At 35.6% G+C, this 21,306-nt stretch overlaps 2 protein-coding genes across 2 annotated transcripts in view; both read right to left on the bottom strand.

Annotated features, from left to right (window-relative positions):
- LOC131020541 (uncharacterized) overlaps window positions 1-21,306 on the bottom strand; it is a 1,142,091-nt gene that overhangs the window by 183,767 nt on the left and 937,018 nt on the right. The gene's annotated exons all lie outside the window — the stretch shown is intronic.
- Window positions 14,543-16,254, bottom strand: LOC131006397 (uncharacterized). Its single transcript, XM_057933568.1, has 4 exons — window positions 15,927-16,254; window positions 15,721-15,808; window positions 15,453-15,627; window positions 14,543-15,088 (listed from the first exon to the last, which is right to left on the bottom strand). The coding sequence occupies exons 1-4, from the start codon at window positions 16,252-16,254 to the stop codon at window positions 14,543-14,545; spliced, it is 1,137 nt and encodes a 378-aa protein (XP_057789551.1).

Here is a 21,306-nt window from a genome sequence, read left to right on the forward strand (position 1 = left end):
GGCGGACACATGATTTTCGAGCATATTAACATGAGTTATGTAGCAATATATATTTATATAACTAAAATGTAAGTAATAATTACTAATTAATACTTTAAAACATGATAGAATGTGCTCTAATTCACATGTATTTCCTTCAAACGTAGCTTTAAATCATAAAGTATGCTATAATATGCTAATAATTCACATAAGCATATAGGATCAAACAAAACATTGAAAATAAACAATAACCAACTTAAATTACATTTCAAACGTAAAATCACATACCTTTAAACGTTCGGATGAGAGAATTCACAAATAATAGCTTCACCACTTGGAAAATATTATAATTTCTATTGAGTTTGAGTATTTTTTCACTTTGCAATGGAGTGTGTCCGTCTAAATCTCATATATAAACAAAGATTCCTTCATTTCACGTGAATTTCAATGAAATTAGAGTGTTTGACATGAATACTTTAATGACAAGGCTATTTCACATCATATTTGTCGTTTATCATCAGTTTTAAAAAATATATATATATATGTCCACTAATTGAAGGCTAATTAATCAATGGAATATAAATACAAAAAATTAACACAATCGATATTAGCACTCAAAACACACAATGGAACCAAAAAAAATCTGTCCGACCGGAAAAAAAAGTGTCCATCCGGTGAAACCTTGTGTCCGGTCGGACACTTGTTTTTCCCGGTCGGACACATTTTTTTTGTTCCAATGTGTGTTTTGAGTGCTAATATCGATTGTGTTATTTTTTAGTATTTATTTTCCATTGATTAATTAGCCTACGATTTACTTCTAAAACCTTCGATTTTAATTCAAAAATAAATAAATATTATTTTTTATTTCAGTCTTTCACTTTTTCCAACACTTATTTGACCGATTTCAATCTTTAATACATGACATTGATATTTTTCTTACACTTTAACAACTTTTGTCATAGATGTGTAAGACCTTTTGTGGAAAACAATGCACAACCATCACATTCAAAGGGCATTTTCGGTGGTTCACACAATTAGGGCATGGATTGCTTTGTATAGTAAGAGAGGGCATTTTTCAAAAAAAACATAAGAGATGGGCATTTTAAACATCTCTTTATATATGTAGGTCTCTTCATTTTCTTTTCTTTTTAAGGTGGGTTTTCAGATTTTATCTGTTAAACTGAGTTTATGTGTTTATATTTAGGGTAAATAGCGTCAAAATCCCTATAGTTTCCCCGAATTCGCATTTTTCCTTTGACCTTTAAATTTCTTGTTAAAATCCTTGAACTTAATTCCGATTCTCGTTTTTCCCTTAATGACATTTTCCGGCAACTAATTGCACTAACATGTCACCTATATGGCAAGCTTGTGTTGAGTCATTAAATTATGACCAAAACGTCGTCGTTTTATACACGAACAGTCCCTTCTTACTCCTTCTCTGTCATCGCCGTCAGAATCACAGCTTCCGGCCGAGGTTCTTTTATTGAAATCGGCATACTCGGTGTATAAAACCCTAGGTAAATTGAATGATGAAGGTGGTGGAGCAGAAGGTGTGACAGGGCCGGGGCAATTCTGGTAGAAGAAACTATTGGCGGGGGCATTATAGGCAACATAATTCTCAAGAGAAATGGTTAGCTCGGACGAATCAGAGGGGAGAGTCGGTGGGGCGGCAGTGGTGGATGAGGAAGAGCTGCGAGTGAGGAGGTAGTGGAACGTGTGGGGTAGAGAGAGAGGAGAGGAGATAATCGAAAGTGGGAGGCGGTAGTTAGGGTTGAAAGGGCAGGGGACGAAGGTAGCTGCGGCGCTGGAGGTTTCGGCGTGGATTGGTGTTAGGAGGGATCGAAGGGCGATGGCAGAGATATTTGAGGTCGGAGAGAGCAGTGGTAACAGACGGCGGTGGCAGTGGTGGAAGGCGAAGTTCCGGCGGAATGATGAAGACGAAGACATGGATTTGGTGTTTTTTTCTCAAGAACCCTAATTTGAGAATGAATTCAATTTTGCCCTCAATTTTTCGATTGGATTTCTTTTAATTCCCTAAATAGACATAATACTACGTCGTTTCACGTTATAACTTAAACTATGCCGTTTGCTTCGTCGAAAACTTAATCCTATGTGGCTTTCTGACAGCCATGTCAGCATTAGTTAAATTGCCGATCAATTTTATGGGAAAAATGAGAATCGAAATTAAGTTCAAGGATTTTAACAAGAAATTTAAAGGTCGAGGAAAAAATGCGAATTCAGGAAAACTATAGGGATTTTGGCGTTATTTGCCCTTATATTTATGTTAAAACTTTATTCTTCTTTTTACATTCAATTTTATGTAGTATAAGTTTCGATTTAGTATGATTAATACAAGGACTTAACTGCTTACTAATAAAGTGGGATGACACATTTCTTAATTACGCATTATATGTAATTATGTATACTTTGTGAAAAATACATATGTAGAGCCAATAATTAAGGATCAATTTATATATTGATACTTTGATTTATCCAACTTAATTTTTTTTTTCGGCATTAGGGGAAGATATGAATGATAAATTGTACAATCCCGTAAATTTCTCGTTGAATTAATTATGTTAGATTCACGCATTATGAACTAGAAGTTCAACAAATTATTATTGATTGTCAAATGAGTGAAATCTCATATACATGTCATATTGCATCACAAATAATTGAAGCCTCTGAAGGACGAAATTGATGTAATGCTTATTGACGTCAGAATCGTAAAACACATATTGATGCCCAAGACAAAATTTCCTGAATTATAAAATCAAATCACTCCAAAAACCTACTGAAAAGTATCGTCCTGAAGACGATAATCCAAATAAGTTTTCACATGCACTAAATAATCATAATATTGGGATTACGGAACAAGCAGATCAAATATTATGAGAAATGATGAAAATCTTATTTTTACTAAAGTTGTCATTAACTTTGTGGATACGTGAAAATTGTATAATAGAAAAATCACAGCTGTCAATAACATTTTTGCCTCAACAAATTGCAAGTTTAAATGATACTTCATCCGTCCCACGAATCTTGACACATTTCCAAATTAGGTAATAATTAATCCAAAAATAAGAGGTCTTAATTACATTCTCTCTCCTATTTAATTATCACTTTATTACTTTCTCTCTCCTACTTTATCACTTTTATACTCCATTCGTCCCATTAAAGTTGGCCACATTTCTATTTTGGTTGTCCCACTAAAGTTGGCTACTTTCTAAAATAAGGTAAAATTACACCTAATTAAACTCTATAATTAACTCAACTAATCTACACCTACTTAAACCTATTTTCCACACTCATTAACCTAACCTAGCCTCACTCGACATTTCTCTCTCTCTCACTCCGCGCCTCCCTGTTGCCTCTCTAGGGTTTTCACCCTCCTTCAACCGTGGAATCGCTGATCCACCGCCACTTTAATTCTTCAATCACCGGCAGATCTACGGTTTTCGACCCTTGATTCACCTCTCCCGAGCCCATCGTCTTGTTCGCCTCTCCCAGAGCCCGTCGCCTCTAGTCTGTTCCAATTTGTTGCCGCGATGAAGAAAAACACCTCCTCAAGTGCGGATCCGGCTTCGCCGGTGGCCGTCGCCTCTCTGAGCGATGGCCGTTTTCCTTGGCACCCCGCCGCATCCACTGGTGTTCCGGCGTCACCGGAGCCTTTCGCCTCTCTGGGTGGCGTCGAATGCCCCTCAAATCGGCATAAATTGTTGTTTGAAGGGAGCCCTGAGTCTCCGGCTTCACCGGAGCCGTATCAGTCTTCGCCTGAAACACCCGATTCCGATGGGGATCTCTATGGCCGTGTTGTGGCAGACACACTGTCACCGTGGTCTCTTGGAGAGTACGCCGCGCCCCTCGTGGACGACGTCGACACCGCTGGGAAATGATTTTGGAATGAAATTTTTTGGAGGCAATGATTTTGGAATCTGCCGCCTAATTTGCTTTCATTATTGTCTTGTTTAATTTATGGAAGCAGCAGCAATTTCATTATTCTGTAAAAGTGCCGCCACTTATGGAAAAATAGGGAACAAATGAAACAGTGGAAAAGAAGTGGAAAAATTGGTAAATTCGCCTATATTGAGTTCATTTAATTTTAATGACCTAATAAAATAAATTGGTAAATTCATATTTCAATTTAATGAAAAAAATAAATTAAAATTAATGAGAAGTGGAAAAGAAGGTTGTTAAGTTAGTTGAGATTAAGAAATTAATTAACTTTCACAAACTACATAAAAAAGTAGGGGTCCACATCTAATCTCCACTAACTATCTCTTTCTTAATCTCCGTGCCGAAAAGAATGTGGCAAACTTTAATGGGACGAAGGGACTAATTTATTACCTACACACTTAAAACACTAATATACAACTCCTTAATTTCCGTGACGGAATCAAACATGTCAAGATTCGTGGGACGGAGGGAGTATGAGAGTGTCAGAAGCACTAAAAAAATGAGGTAGAGTCTAACTCATTAAATGAGAATAATACGATGGTTAAGCGAGATTAGTAGCTCAAGTATTTGAGTCTAAAATCAAATAAACATATTTTCATGTTATAGATAGCATTGAGTTCCATTATTAATTTTATATTTACAACAGTAAATCTTTTGTTTTTAGGTTTTTTTTATCTTCTTCTGTAATTGAGCTAAACTGGGCCCAAGTGAAGAATTGAGCCTAACTCTTATAGTTGGGCCATAACACCTAGTTTTTGGAATACGAAACACCGGGCTGAGTTTGAAAGCCTATCTCCTGATTGTTAAGAAACTGGCTACGGCCCATCTCTTGAATTTAATTCAAAAATAAAGATGTAAATAGATTTGAGATTAATATGATAATCTCCGCATTTTGAGAGCCATAAGGTTAAATAAAATAATTTTTCATGTTAATTCGACATATAATAATAATAATAATAATAATAATAATAATAATAATAATAATAATAATAATAATAATAATAATAATAATAATAATAATAATAATAATAATAATAATAATAACTAGAAACCTTTTTGAAGATACTGTATTTATGAGATGGTATTGCTCTTTTATGAAAAAATACTAAGAAAAGAAAAAATTGAAAAACGTGAACAGTCTTACAAATACGTATATTAAAATATCAAACACTAACAAAATTAATTTATTTAAGGTAAAATAGCAAATATATATATATATTAATATTAATATTAATATTAATATTATTCTATATTATCTCGACTGAGTTATCCATTGGATCAAGTTTGGAACTACTCGTAACGCATGCAATTAGTATGATTTATGAATAGCATTATAGCAAGTGCGCGACTCCGAGTAGTCTTAACTAATTTTTTTTAGGGATATTTGCCGTAAAATACACGAACTTTCAATAAATTCTGATTTTTTCTATAATCTTTCAAATTTGAAAAAAAAATACACAACTTTTCGATTTTTTCTGATTTTTCCCACGGGCATAAAACACTCTCAAATAGAAGTTGATTTTAGGACTTTTGACTTATATTTTTTGATACCTAAACGTGTACGTCGGCTTTATTATGGCACCTTTATTATCCCCCACACTTATGTATCAAAAAATACAAGTCAAAAGTCCTAAAATCAACTTCTATTTTAGAGTGTTTTATGCCCGTGGGAAAAATCAGAAAAAATCGAAAGGTTGTGTATTTTTTTTTTTTCAAATTTTAAAGATTATGGGAAAAATCAGAATTTGTTGAAAGTTCGTGTATTTTACGGCAAATGTCCCTTTTTATATATAAAAGTTAACTAATTTTTTGATACTCCATTCTTTCACAAAAAATATTTATATTTTCATTTCTTTTTTAATAATTTTATTAATTATCATCTTTAAAATTCCTATATATTTATACATATTATCAATAATAGATTCACATAAATGTATTAACTATCACAACTTTTTTAATATGTAGTACTCTTTCTCCACTCACTAAATATACAATAAACTTTTATTGAAATTCATTTCCACTTCATCAAGAGAGATAATTCGAAGAGAGTATCTTATTCAGTATTTCAAATTACAAATTGTAACAAAATGAAAATGCATGAACGTGTAATAAAAATAAATGGAGAACATGGAATAGAGACGGGGAGAGGGGGGGGGGGGGGGGGGGGCATGAGTAGGTTTAGGAAAGTCATTCTTTGCTAGAGAAAGTTAGTCGCTATTTACTTCTAAAATTAGCATAGCATAGTAGTCTTCGTTGAAAATATGCACTCATTTATTTCATACTATCATGTTTCATTTTTTTCATCAATATTATTATTATTATTATTGGACCCGCGGGTTTTAAGCTCGAAATTGGAACCTTCAATACCTTTTACGGGCCGGTTCAAGTTCACGAGAATCGTGAACCGTGGCTTGCCGGTTGAGGTCCGAAATTGGCAGGCCAGTGTTCGTGGGCAACATTTGTCCACATTGCTTTTATTGGAAAATTGACTAAAAAAAGATTACTGTTTGATCAAATTTTTCGAATAACGAGATGTTTAAGTTTATAAAATTAAATGACACAGCATTAATGTACATTTTGAGTAGTATGGTTATAGTGTATTTATTTACTCAAAATTAATTTTCGGTGAGTGATAAATAATTAATTAACATTGATTATTGAAATATAAATTTGTGGAATAAAGTGATAAACATTAAAGATTAGTTCATGCTTATTTCACGTTAATCATTTAATTAGCATTAATCAATCATGTACAAGAGTTATCATATTGATATCAATAATAATTATATGTACAAATGTTGGGTTGTGTAGCCTATAGTACGTGTGGGCGCAGCTGCTGCTGCCCCTGAGGTCGTGTATGTGTCCGTGAACTTGGATCTTAGCAATTGGTCTCTGGGCCAGACCTTAGATTATGTTAGGCTAGAAGTTTTGGACCATCAATTCACTCGCGCCCAATTTGTTGGGTATGTTTGTGCACATGGGGACTAGACACGGCCACAATTTCGGTTTGAATCGGAACCGAACCGCCGATTCGACGGTTCTGGAAGTCGGAATTGAAACCGAACCGGCAAACCTCCCTCACGGTTTCAGTTCGAACCGTGAACCGATGGTTCTGGTTTGGGTTCCGAACCAACAGTTCACGGTTCGAACCGTTCGACACTTTTTATTTATTATTTTTAATTTATTTATGTTGTTTGTATTATTTTATGTATTTGTTGTCTAAAATTTAATGAAATATATAACAAAATAAAAGACACAATGTGTTAAACACAAATTGCATAATTACGTTATTTCAAAATTGAAATGATATTTCAAAGTTAAAACTTACAAATAGAATTTACTTTTTAAGTATGCCAAACTAAAACTTTAGCAACTAAAGGAAAATAAAATTACAAGTTGTAATTGAGGAAAAAAGAAAAAAAGGAAATAGGACTTGAGCTTGATTATAACATCTAAGTTATAATTAAGTTGTCTACGTATCCCGAAAGAAATCAAAGTACACGTAGTTCTCTTACCTTCGTCTTATCTTTGGGGATGACACCTCATATTAATCTTCAATTGTTCTACATGTCGAAGTCGAAATCATCGTCAAAGTCATCGCTATCGGTATATTGAGATGATTCGGAAGCGACGATGCTCTCGGCTTCGGTTGTGCTTGTAGGTTATTCTTGGAACAAATCTTCTCGTTTATTCTTGCTTTTGCTAAAGTATGATCTTTGAGCAATAGTTGGGCTTCAAGATTATGTGGTGTCTGGTGAAGTCTAACGTTCAAACCTATCTAAACTAGTCGGAAAAGGACGTCGGAATCACCTGTATCGCAGTGTGAGATGGGATTTGCTTGAAAACTTGCAGATGAGATTTCTTAAGGTAAAACTTGCATATCAAATATTGGTTTACAAAGCGTATTTATAGGATTACATTAGGGCGAAGGGTAAAATGGGCTTTTCGTGTTGTTCACGTACTCCACATGCGGCGTACGTGAACATTTCTCTCTCTACTAACAAACTCTCTAACTATTTTGCAGCTTTTTGTTAAACACGTGCTCTTTTCCAGCTCTCATTACTGGTTGTTTTCACTCCTTAAGTCTTCTCCGTATGTCGCTTTTAGTGTTGCACTGTCCTCTCTAGTCTGCGCAGATATTTGACGGCGCCGCTATCTCTTATGATATGGCTTTGCTTCTTTCGATCCTAGTGGGCTTGGGGTTTAAGCCAGCTTCTTTCTTAATCTGCGCCGACATTAATCATCGCCGTTGTGTTATTTCGGCGATCGTGTGGTGTATTCACGCTTCTTGGGCCGAGTGTGTCCCGGAGCTAAGTCGGCGCCGCTATCCTTGTTCGGGGTAGGATGGCTGATGGGATCCTTACTCCTCATCAGTGTCATTTGGGATCTTCGTTCATCGAGCATATATCCTCTCTCACTGAAAGCTTGCCTGACTGCCACCATTGGTTCCGGAATAGAAAATATCTCTTTGGCTATGATAGCGAGAATGGGGAATTGCACTTGTTTCATTGACCACCATTATAAGACGTTGACGTCATTTGGACCTGCATTAATTTACTCCCCCTTCCTCGTTTGGCTCCCTAAGTTATTCTTCTAGTTCGGAAAATTGAGGTTGACTACTACTAGAACATTTATTTGCGAAAAAAAATTAAAGCATAAGTCCTGCTTGAGTACTAGTGTCTATTCCTAAAGAAAAAGCTCCACTACTCTTAACAGTTGGTCTGTGACTTACATTTTGACCATAATTTAAAGTATATTCTTGAAAAAGATTTTGTAAATCACAATAAACACTAGTTTTAATATCCATAAAATTTGGCAATTCTAAAGCTTCATAAGTAAGATCATTGCAAAGTTTCATATCCAGAAAAAACTTATTATAAATTTCTAAAAGACCGCACACATCATCGTATTTGAAAGACGGATCTAAATATTTTGCAATTAAAAAAAACATTAGGAATTTGTTTAAAATATTTTAACCAATTTATGACCATGACGAGTTTTTGTAAACTTTCGATTGTATTACAATTACATAATTGGACATCAATCATAGTATAATGATATAAAATATGTGAACAAGTTGAATAATAAACACCAGATAAATTTTCAGTGGCAGTTTCAAAAAATTTAAGTAATTGAACTAAATCATAACATTCATTCCAATAACAAGGCGACAAAAATCATAGAATTCACTTCACTAGTAAATCCTTAAATTCAAACGGCGAATTCAACATATCATATGTTGAATACCACCTTGTGCACATATCTATGTTGAAGCACTTAATACGTCTGGTTTGTTGTTTGTAAAATTTAAGTCATGACCACCTACACAATTTTTGTTTATCACGTAATAATTCAACGACTTTTCTAATTGGTTTTATTGATCTATCTAAATGCTTTAGGCCATCTTGAACACGGAAGTTTAATATATGACATATGCAATGAGTATGAAAATATCTATCTTGCAATGTAGGATTACAAGCCACAATTAAAGAAGGTACACTAGCGCATTTGCATTATAAAAATCAATTGAAAACAAGAACCCAAGAAGAACTTTCTTCAAAGCTTAAGAACGCAAGAACTCAAGAACTCAAGAACTATAGGAAACTTAGAAACCTTAGAGACAGAGAGTAGTAAAAGAAGTGAGAATGGTGTGAGAAATGGTGAATAAGGGTAGGGTATTTATAGATGATAGATTTGGGGAGGGGGAGAATAGTGTATGAATGAAATTGAAATTTAAAATTTGAAAAAAGTTTTGGGAAATCGCACCACCAAATTCGAACGGTTCCGAGTTCGAACCATGAGAACCGGCGGTTCATAGTTCTGATGCGATTCCACGATTCACGATTTTTATTACGGTTCGGAATCGGGAATCGCCGGTTCGGGGGAGTTGGAACCGAAATCAAACCGCCTAACCACGGTTTCTGTTTCTGTTCTGATTCGAAAGCGTTCCCAGTTCTGATTTTTATGGTCACGTCTAATGGGGACTAATCTGCTCGTTGGTCTCCCGTAGCTGGTCAATAGAGCCTTTCCATTAGTCTCATGTAACTGTATCGGGTGTTGACCTGGAGAAGCTCTCGTAACAGCAAAAACTGTCCTATCAATATAGGACGAGTGAGAGTTACACCAATAACCTCTCGTAATTGATGATTACGTGGGAGTTATGCTGGTAACCTCTCGGGGGTTATGTCAGGCGCCTCCTTTGCACCAAAGGGGAGTTAAGTATGCAGGCTCCTCCCATGGTGGACTGTGCCTATAAATAGGACAGTCAGGCATACACTTTACACACTGTAAAATCGCATTAGAATTCTCTTCGTTCTCTATATACAGACATAGTCTTGAAACTTTGTTCTTGCCTCATTCTAGTTCGTCGGAGCTCGTCCGTCAGTGGTGTTGCTACCTATAAATCAAACCATTTTATTTTGGAGACCACACGTCAAACCATGAGCTTTAACGAGGCGTATCTCATCTTGCGAATAGATGACTCATCAACTCATCTTTCTGCATCGCATCTGTTCATGAGTTTGTTTAACATATAATTTCAATTCAACTTTTTCTTTGTAATCTCATCTCCTACTTTTCTGTTTTGCATTGCAATTTGCCTTAGTAAGATTATATTTCTAACAACTTTTTCACATATATTAATAAAATACAATTAATATTTTTAAGAAAATGATAGTTATGATGTAGTTGTTCTTTATTGTTTTACATATTATCTTCACAAACATTAAATAAGATAATTAAATAAGGTTATCTTAGTAAAAAAAAAGCCACCTAATGTAACCGAAATTTAGATAATGAACTATATATCTTCGGACGTCAAAAAGAAATAGTGATTATTATGGACAAAGGAAGTATGGTGTTTGTATGATCAAATCTATACTACATTAAAAGACCAAGATTTCAATTTGAAATCAATTTCAAAATAATTTCAAAGTTGTGTGGCAATTTTGTAGTTATAATAAAATTGATTATAAACTTTATTTTTTATTTTATTGCCTTTTTCATCTTCTTATTTTTTTTTCTTTCTCAGATTGTGGAATTCGATTAATTATAAAAAAAATTAATATGCATATCAAATTAAAGATTATGACAAGATCTTTAATTTGATGTATTCTATGTAAAATTTGATTTAAAATGTAAAAGATATATTTATTTGAAGATTAATTTTTTTTAAAAAAAAATCTATCTTCTCTCTCATATTTTTCTAAATAAATCTATTTTTCAATTCTTTTTTTTATTTTCCTTTTTATTTTGTAATGTTTTTTTGCCTTCTCATAATATCAATTTTTATTATTTTGAATCCTTCTTTATTTTTACTTTTTCAATATTCAGCTCAAATATATTCAATTAATTTTTTTTATATTTATAAATATGATAATTGAGTTGGTATCATTTTTATATAAATATAAAAATATTTCTAGTGCATTGCACGGGGTGCAAATGCTAGTAAAAATTAAACGTGATATTGATATATATGGTTGATATAGAAGAATTTAGGGTATCTTTATTCTTGAAGGGTTTAAGTCGGTGAAGAAACAATTACTTTATTATCATTTTTTTATAATATAGTTATTTAATTTGATTAAATACTTTAATATATTGTTTTAAATGAATAAAACATGACAAGGGAAAAAAAAAGCCCTTAATTAAGACGATAGATAACAATGTGGTCCTAAAATTTAGGTAAGTACATGTATCAAAAATTAATACTGAGCAGTAGATGGCACAGCTTGACCTGTTTCTAAAGTTTATGCAACTTCCTTTCTTTTTGGTCTCATGAAATTCATAGCTCCATCATGCACGTGAAAATTTAATTATATATATGCTGCTCCAATTTCGTATTTTATTTTTGCAGAGTGCGATAATAAAATATATAATAATATTATAGTATGTGTGTAATAAATAAAATGAACCATCTATACGCATGTAATCTTAATTCTTAAACATATATTGCATGCCAAAATGGAAATTGATGTGTATTTACTCCATTAATTAAGTAAGTAGCCCTATATATATATAATTCTTTTTTCAAGTAGTAACATGGGCAGAAGACCTACCATAAATTGCTCTAACTCTCTTACCAAAACAAGATCCCAATCTTGGAATTATTATTACCAGTGCACCAAAACAGGAATTTTTATTTTCATGTTCAATCTCACTCAATGTCAATGATGAAAATTATCTAATTAAAAATGTCAATAGAGCCTAGATTAAGTGACAATTTTAAGGCACTCAAAGTCTCTCTTTTGTAAAAGACTTTGGGTTCAATCTCTACTATGTACGATATAATTTTTTCATCTTTATATGAGTAGTGGTCTTGTGCGTCTATATGCGATTATTTTTTCTACTTTTGTATGGTGTAGAGATCCCGCTTGCATGCGAATGCCTTATTTAATTACACAAAATTTCCCGTACATTCGGGTGTACCGTATACTCGGGTTAAGCCGTACCCAAATCCTAGTACTCGCATGCTAACCCAATCCCACATCCTGGCCCAAATCGTGTAAATGACATTATTCAGTTATACAAATGACACTACTTATAATTGACACTATTCAATTATATAAATGACACTGTAACATTTTAAAATGTTATAGTGTTATTTTCAATCTTATAGTGTTATTTAAAATATTATAGTGTCATTTACAATCTTATAGTGTCAATTACAGAAAATGTCATTTATATTTCTGAATAGTGTCACTTATACGCAGTGTCATTTGTATAATCGAATAATGTCATTTGCACGATTTGAGTCAGGATGCGGATTTGAATCAAGATGCAGATTAAGATCTGGGTACGACTCAATTCAAGTGTACGATACATCTGACCACCTCATTTAATTATATAAATATCTTCTTGTAATTCAACAATAAAAATCCAATGATGAAAAAGTGTGGATCCAAACACTGATCTGTGTACGCCGAATGTACAATAAGGAAATTAAAAATATGTCACGGAAAAAAAAATGTAGTATTATTGTATATGCGTGGATTGTATTCGAACAAGAGAACATTAAATTGTGTTCCAAAAGTACATTAAATTTAATTAGAAGAGTGGTGAACTTAAATGAGTGGAGGTGTGCAGTGGCAATGAAGACACCCAAAAATCAAGGATTTTATTACATCTGTTGTTTAATGTTTTTATGTACTGAAACTACCTGTTGCCTTTGAAACAATTAGGTTTTTCAATTGAGGATTTGTAATTAAAAATATGGGGCCCCATGAAAATGTGGTCCATAAAAGTAGATAATAGAATGCAGATAAGAATAATAGTACACAGTTTTTCTTAATTTAAAAAAAAAAAAAAGAATAATAGTAGTACACAGAGTTTGATGAGATTTTCTTAATCATAGTATACTCCCTCCGTCCCGCGAAGCATGACACACTTTCCATTTTGGGTTATCCCACGAAGCATGACACACTTCTATAAATGGCAAAAATTAGAAATAATTAGGGGTAATAACTATACTTAAGTAATGGGCTAACCCATCTCAATTACTAACCCAATTGGATTAAAAAATCCCGAACCCTAATTTCAGCCCATTTTACTTCCTCTCTCTTACGGTGTCTTCTCTCTTGCCCCAAGCGCTGCTCCCCCTGAAATTCTGATCTAGGGTTTTCTTTTGCCGCTCTCCGTCGTCTTCTGCCGCCGTTCTCTCCTACGTTTAATGCCAGACGACGATGGGTGGGTTAACCCTCGCCTCACCCTCACCCTTGTCTCGCCCCATCGTCGGCCTTATGCAGTTCGCTCTTCCCCTCGCCGCCCCCCCACCGCGATTGTCTCTGCAAGCGGTGGGCTCGCCGGCGGCGAGGCAAACGAGCATCCCTCGGCCCCCCTCCCCCTCCCCAAGTGGAGGTATGGTCAGTTACGGCGACCTCCTCCCTCTTCCTCCGTCCCACTCCTTCCTCAGCCACCTCCTCCTTCCTCCTCCGTCCCACTCCATCGCCACCCCCCTCGTCTACCGATTTGTGTTGGATTCACGAGGGTCTTCAACTCTTCGAGCTAGAAGCTGAATTCGGCAGGGATCCCGATGGGCTTGGGGTCGCCGGCGGCATGGAGAAAGAACGGTGCGAAACTGGAGTGGAGGTGATGTCGCCCATGGATTTTGCCCCTGTCTATTTTCCTTGGAAGCCGAGCACGGAGGAGTGGGCCGAGTGTGTTGCCATAGCCGATAAACAGTGCAAAGAAGAGGGTTTTTTATCCCTTGATGAGGTGATGTCGTTCTAATTGTTGGTGCTTTGAATTTGGTGGTCTGATTGACCTATATGCTATGATTTTGCCTTTGAATGTGGTGGATTTTGCCTCTGCATTGGTGCTTTGAATTTGGTGGTCTGATTGACCTATGTGCTCTGATGTTGCCTTTGAATGTGGTGGATTTTGCCTCTGAATTGTTGCTTTGAATTTGGTGGTCTGATTTACAAAAAAACGATTAAATCATTGTTTAAGCAACTATATCTGTGCTCTGATTTACAAAAAAAAGGTTAAACCATTGTTTGAGCAACTACATATGTGCTCTGATTTACAAAAAAAAGGTAAAACCATTGTTTATGCACAACTACATATGTGCTCTGATTTACAAAATGAAACCCAAAAACTAATATGCTAATCAGTATCCTTCAATCTCATCTAAACCAAGGCTTTGCACTATCTCTGTGATTCCATCTTGGCTGCCCATCTCATTTAGGTAGTCTATGCACCCTTGAATTAACTCCACTGGGACTTCCAAGTTCTGTGGCAGTTGGTTTGACCTTCTAAGTGCTTCTTTTCCCATGTGTGGAATCTTGTAACAATTATGTCCCTTAAACTTCATGATCTCCATCATGCATCCCTGTAAACTAAGGAAAACATTATTAAGGGTATGAGGTGATAGCTTCTCAAAAGAATCCACAACTGCTTGCAGTAGTTCATCTACTGTTTTGCACGCAGTCTCATGTTGTAACGATTGAATGGCTCGGAACCATCCCAAGTCATTTACGTTACAATCTGGGCTGTTTGGTGGTTGTTGTGTGAGTCTAATGTTGAAGCCTCTTTGACTAGCTGCTTTTCTGAAATCTGGATCACTATCTAGTATGTGAGGCCTTGCATTATCTTGTTGAATGAATATATCTTTGCTAGCTCCCTCTGGCCACTTAGCCATTATTGCTGGTATGATCTGTTACAATGATGTATGAAATGATGAGTTTTATTGCTGCATTGAACTGTTACAAAATGCTGTATGAAATGGTGAGTTTTATTGTTGGTAAGAACAGATGCTAAACTGTATGAAATGATGAGTTTTATTGCTGGTAAGAACAGATACTAAACAGGATGAAATTATGAGTTTTATTGCTGGTAAGAACAGATACTAAACTGCATGAAATGATGAGTTTTATTGCTGGTAAGAACAGATATTAAACATGGGAAGAACAGATACTAAACATGTCGATGATGATATTATAATCTGAGACAACACTAGATACTACAAAATGTTCAACCTTTAAGGAACTGCATAAATAATTTAAGTGAGACAGCCTTACCTTGTTGATTAAACAATCTTTGATCACTTCATTTGTGATTGACTCGATTGCCTTAGTCTCTAGGGTGCCGGCTTGTCTGTTTCTACTGTTTCTCTTAGCTGGAACTTGGATGGTGAATGGAAATATGCCTATTTTACCATCAAATAAAACTGTGCCATCATCTGCTATCAATGGCCTTGTTACAGCACACATAAACATGATCTTGGTAATGAATTTCTTGCTTTTACATGTTCGATGTGGCTCGGGCTCTCCGGGTGCTAAGTAGTACCTGTGTGAACCTCGAGTAATGTAGAACCACTTCTCGTCTATATGAACGGTGTTATGCATATCTCTGAATTTGATTTTTTTTAAGAATCCTATCCAATTCTAAGGATTCAAGTGAGAATCGCAACCTCAAAAGCTTGTTGGGGGCTGTCAAATCTGGTTTTAGAGCACTTGTGTGTGCTCTGATTTTTCCAGATTTCACCCACCTACCTATGGTGCTCCTACTGATTTCTAAACCAACTGCAAGCCTCCTAATTGTGCCTCGTTTGGTGTATTCCAGATTTGAAAGAATACTCAAATCTAGGTGAACTTTAGTTCTACGCTTTGTAGTAATCTTTCGACTTACACTGTTGATAACTTCGCCTTCTTCATGTTGCTGTTTTGCAGACCTCCACAGCCGAGCAATAGTGGAACGAGAGGTACAGAATTTCTGCCGAGCTTCCTCTAATCTGCCATATTGCGCCTTTCCATTGATGCTGCCTTGAAGGATGAATTGCACCACTTGATTTCTTTGTGTTGTTGTTAGATCTTTTCTCATTTTAGCTTGTTAGGTTTCTTATTGTTGTGTGGCAGCTTGTAGTTAAATAGAGTTGTAACTTAGGTGTTGGTGGGAAATTGCCGGGCTGTTTTGGCACACTTTTTCTGCCGCCACTTTTTCAAGTGAAATTTGAACTTATTTCAGATTTATGAAGTTTTAATCTGCCAGCTTTTGATTATACTAATGCGGCTGCCACTTTTATTTAATTCATCTACTGTTTTATTTTGATTACTTTTGCTTTTGCACACTTTTGATTATTTAAATAATTAAAGAAATTAAAAAATTTCAGTATTTTGATTTTTTAAATAAATAATTAATTAATTAATCATACTTAAATAATCATAATAAAATGAAAATAAAATATGAAGTTGGAATCATCAAAATAAAAGGAATAACAAAAGTAGGGTTGGGAATTTCGGGATCGGGTAATCGGGTACCCTATACCCGAAAAATTCGGGTTCGGGGTCGGGATCGGGTATTTAGGGTGTTAGAAAATCGGGTATCGGGTATACCCGAAATACCCGAATTAAATTGAATTGTGAATTGAAATCCAATCGGCCTACAGCTGTCATTTGACTCATTTCCCTTCCCTTCCCATTTAATTGTGAATTGAAACCCAATCCCAATCCCAGCGGCGCCCCTTCCCATTTCATTCCCGTCTCCGGCGACCCACCCAGCGGCGCCCCTCGCTCGCCCCTCTCAATCCAGAAATCCGGTGACCCAGCGGCGCCCCTTCTCGCCCGTCGTCGCCGTTCTGCTCGCCTCGCCTCGCCTCGCCCGCCCGCCATTCTCCAGCGGCGCCCCTTCTCGCCAGCGGCGCCCCTTCTCGCCCGTCGTCGCCCTGCAGCGCCGCGCCGCCTTCGAGCTCCAACACCAATTCTTCTTCTTCTTCTTCTTCTTCTTTAATACAAATTTCCTATGTCAATGACTCAATGTTGAATAATTGAATTTGCTGCTTTGAATAATTGAATTTGGTCCTTGAATTTCACTATGGCAATGTTGAATTTCGCTTGAATTTGCTGATTTGACTTTGCTGATTTGAATTTCGGGTAATTTAGGGTACCCGAATACCCGACTCGGGTACCCGAGTCGGGTATTAGGGTACCTGATTTCAATTTCGGGGTCGGGATCGGGTATAGGGTTTAGGGGATTTTCGGGTTCGGGTACCCGATTTTTTCGGGTAGGGTACCCGAACCCGACCCGATTCCCAGCCCTAAACAAAAGTAATCCTTAAACACTTATTCACTTTATTAGCAAAGCCATTTAAATCACTAAACACACACTCCTTAATTCCCGTGCCGAAATGAAGTGTGTCTTGCTTCGCGGGACGGAGGGAGTATTAATTACTGGGATTGATGAAAAATCAAAATTTGAGGATATTCCACATTGTTTTCAATGAAGAAACAAAATATTATACAGTTAAATTTAAGGGTTGGAATTCAAATTAGCTAGGTTAATATCGAAACGGAACCAAATATTTAAAATTCGGTTATCCAATTGTTTTGATCGTAATAAAAATGAAATTCTTATTCCATTCACACACTTAATCAATTTTTTTAAAATCATGTCACCCTCAAATAAATACTGATTTGGTGGACTGGGACGTCGGGGAGTATTATATTGTAAATATTTTAACTTTAAACTGAAGAATTGTTTTTATGTGTTTGTTTATGGTTAATTGTTTGAGTTGATGATGATTGATGAATGATGTTGCTGACGATGATTAATTTAAATCCTATAAAAACGTTTGGATTGCAAATTTGGAACGAAGTAAGTTCTAGAGTATAGAAAAATTCGAAAAATGCAATTAAAAAAAATAATACTAGTAATTCAATTATTTGAATAATCAATTAAATGCTCATTTGTTACATTACATGGAATAATAAGTGATAACGACCGATCGAGTATACCCGATTAATTGATTGAATTGATTTAAAAATTACAAAGTATAATTCTATCAATATAAATTTAGTACTCCCTCTGTCCCACGAATCTTGACACGTATTCCTTTTTGGGCCGTCCCACAAATCTTGACACATTTTCAAATATTGAATTAATTGAATAATCAATTAAATGCTCGTTTGTTACATTACATGGAATAATAAGTGATAACGATCGATCGAGTATACCCGATTAATTGATTGAATTGATTTAAAAATTACAAAGTATAATTCTATCAATATAAATTTAGTACTCCCTCTGTCCCACGAATCTTGACACGTATTCCTTTTTGAGCCGTCCCACAAATCTTGACACATTTCCAAATAAAGTAATAATTATTACATTTTCTCTTCTACTTTATCACTTTTATACTTTATTACCTACACACTTAAAACACAAATCTACAACTCCTTAATTCTCGTGCCGAAATTAAATGTGTCAAGATTCGTGGGACGGATGGAGTATAATTTAATAATGGGTTAAGGTGCAGATAGGCCCCTCAAGTGGAGGCCCTTAGAGCGTTTCAGTCCCCTTACTAATTGTGTGTGCAGATTAGGGATGGCAATGGGCCGGATCTGGACCGGATCCTACTTGGTCCAAATCCAGATCCGCATTTTCTTACTTAGATCTGAATCCGGTCCAGATCCGTTGGATCTAAAAAAATAAGATCCAGGTCCAGATCCATAAGATCCACAGGGTCTCGGGTCCAGACCCAGATCCTTATTTTTTTTCTTTTTAAAACATTTATAAATTTTAAATAAACTCAAATTAAAATCGAATTTGATCTAGACTTTCAACAATTATTAAAACATAAATAACTAAATCATAATCTATATAAAAAAATTACTATAAAAATTCATAATAAGTAAGAATATAATAATCAAGTACTAAATAATATATTAGTATTATAATGAAATATACACTTATTGTAACTGTGTATGTAAAAAATGTTGAAAATTAATTATAACATCATTAAAATCAATTTCATCTCTATCTTCAGCACAATATTTAGTAACAGTGGAACAATGTGTCTTCTATTTTGACATTGAAAAAAGAAGAAGAAGAAGAAGAAGAAGAAGAAGAAGAATAATAATAATAATAATAATAATAATAATAATAATAATAATAATAATAATAATAATAATAATAATAATAATAATAATAATAATAATAATAATAACCAAAATTTAAATTAAGATATAAGTAAAATATTAACTTTAATAGAATTATATATTATTCAGGAAAAGAGATGTATAGATTGGTAATAGATTTTAGGGTAGAGTTCAATAACAATAAAATAAAATTATATATTTTTTATATATCACTGGATCCGCGGGCCGGATCTGGACCGGATCTGGGTCTTAAAACTTTTGCTCCAGATCCAGATCCGCAAATCTTAGGAGTGATCCAGATCCGGGTCCAGATCCATTGGGTCTATTTTTTACAAGACCCAGATCCTCTAAAAAGGATATGGATCCGCGGATCTGGACCGGGTCCAAGATCCATTGCCATCCCTAGTGCAGATTGGCCCTCGAACTCAAAAAAATGGTGCAGATCGCCCCCTCTGACTTAACACCGTTATGGGCCGTTAGTCAGAGGGGGCGATTTGCACCGTTTTTTTGGAGTTCAGGGGCTAATCTGCACATTTTCCCTTTTTGGAGTTCGGGGGCTAATATGCACACCGTTCATTAAAAAAAATCACATCTCATCTTCTCCGACCAACTTTTCCGGCGTCAATCGCCGTCAAATGAGGAAAATCACGAAATCAAGTTCCCAAGCCCCAAATCGAAAATTCCAAATCGGCGTCATTGCTCCCGAAAATCACATAATCGAAATGAAAACTCGAATTCTCCCTCGAACGTCACCGTCCCCCCAATTGCAGAATCACCCCCAACGAATCGAACTTCGCCTCGCCGTAGGCGGTGATCGTGACCCCAATCGAGATCGAGATCATGTTGGCCATGGTCTCTGATTTGGAGGCGTCCTTCTTCAACAACACGCCGATAGTGTAGATGGCGACGGGCATCGTCGGCCTTTATCACCGTATTTCGCCGGATTTGAGAGAAAGAGGTGACTCCTTATCGAGAAAAGCTAGGCGACTCCTCATCGAGAAAAGCCAGGTGGCGGGTTCACCGGATATTGCGGCGGCGATTTTCGACGGAATGGGAGAATTAGGGCTCGTCCTTGACGCTAAGCGTGTGCAGTCGAGCGAGCTCCGAGGTTTAGGGCCCAAGAGAGAAAGAAAGGGGCGGCGCCCTCCGCCGGCCTCGCCGGAGCTTGAATCAGCGACAACGACGATCAAATTTTGAGCGAGAGAGATGAACTAATTAAAAAGTTAAAAGGTGCAGATTAGCCCCTGAACTCCGAAAAAACGGTGCAGATCGCCCCCTTGACTAACGGCCCATAACGGTGTTAAGTCAGAGGGGCCGATCTAAACCGTTTTTTTGAGTTCGGGGGCCAATTTGCACACACAGTTAGTAAGGGGACTGAAACGCTCTAAGGGCCTCCACTTGAGGGGCCTATCTGCACCTTAACCCTTTAATAATTTGAAGGTTTAAATTAATTAGAAAGGTTGAAACCTATAACTTTATAGAGTACTTACGTTAAAGGAAAGCTATTAATTTAAAGGATCAGGTGAGAATCACATCTTTTTTTAGAGAACTGATAATCATAAATAAACATATAAATACACAAACAACTCTAAATATAATAAAAGGTCCGATCATTTCTTGTTCATGTATTATATGTATTATAATAGTTCACGGCCTTACTATATCGTGTTCATGTATTTTATGTGTTTGTTCATGGTTCTCAGTTCTCACAAAAAGATGTGGTTCTCACTTGAACCTATCCTTATATATATATATATATATATATATATATATATATAATTAGGTTCTAATGATATTGTTATTTTTTCGTGAGAAGTGAGAATAATGAATAAGATAGTATATAATGGTAAATAAAACAATATATAGTGTTGAATAACAATATTAAAAAAATTAGTAAATTTTTGCACCTTCCAGAATTCGAACTCATGTAAAAAATTTCTCCCTCCAGGCAAATATCAACCATAGGATTCATTAATTCAATACCTACAAATTAATCTAA

This window comes from Salvia miltiorrhiza, chromosome 1 (genome assembly GCF_028751815.1).
Source record: "Salvia miltiorrhiza cultivar Shanhuang (shh) chromosome 1, IMPLAD_Smil_shh, whole genome shotgun sequence".
Classification (NCBI taxonomy): domain Eukaryota; kingdom Viridiplantae; phylum Streptophyta; class Magnoliopsida; order Lamiales; family Lamiaceae; genus Salvia; species Salvia miltiorrhiza.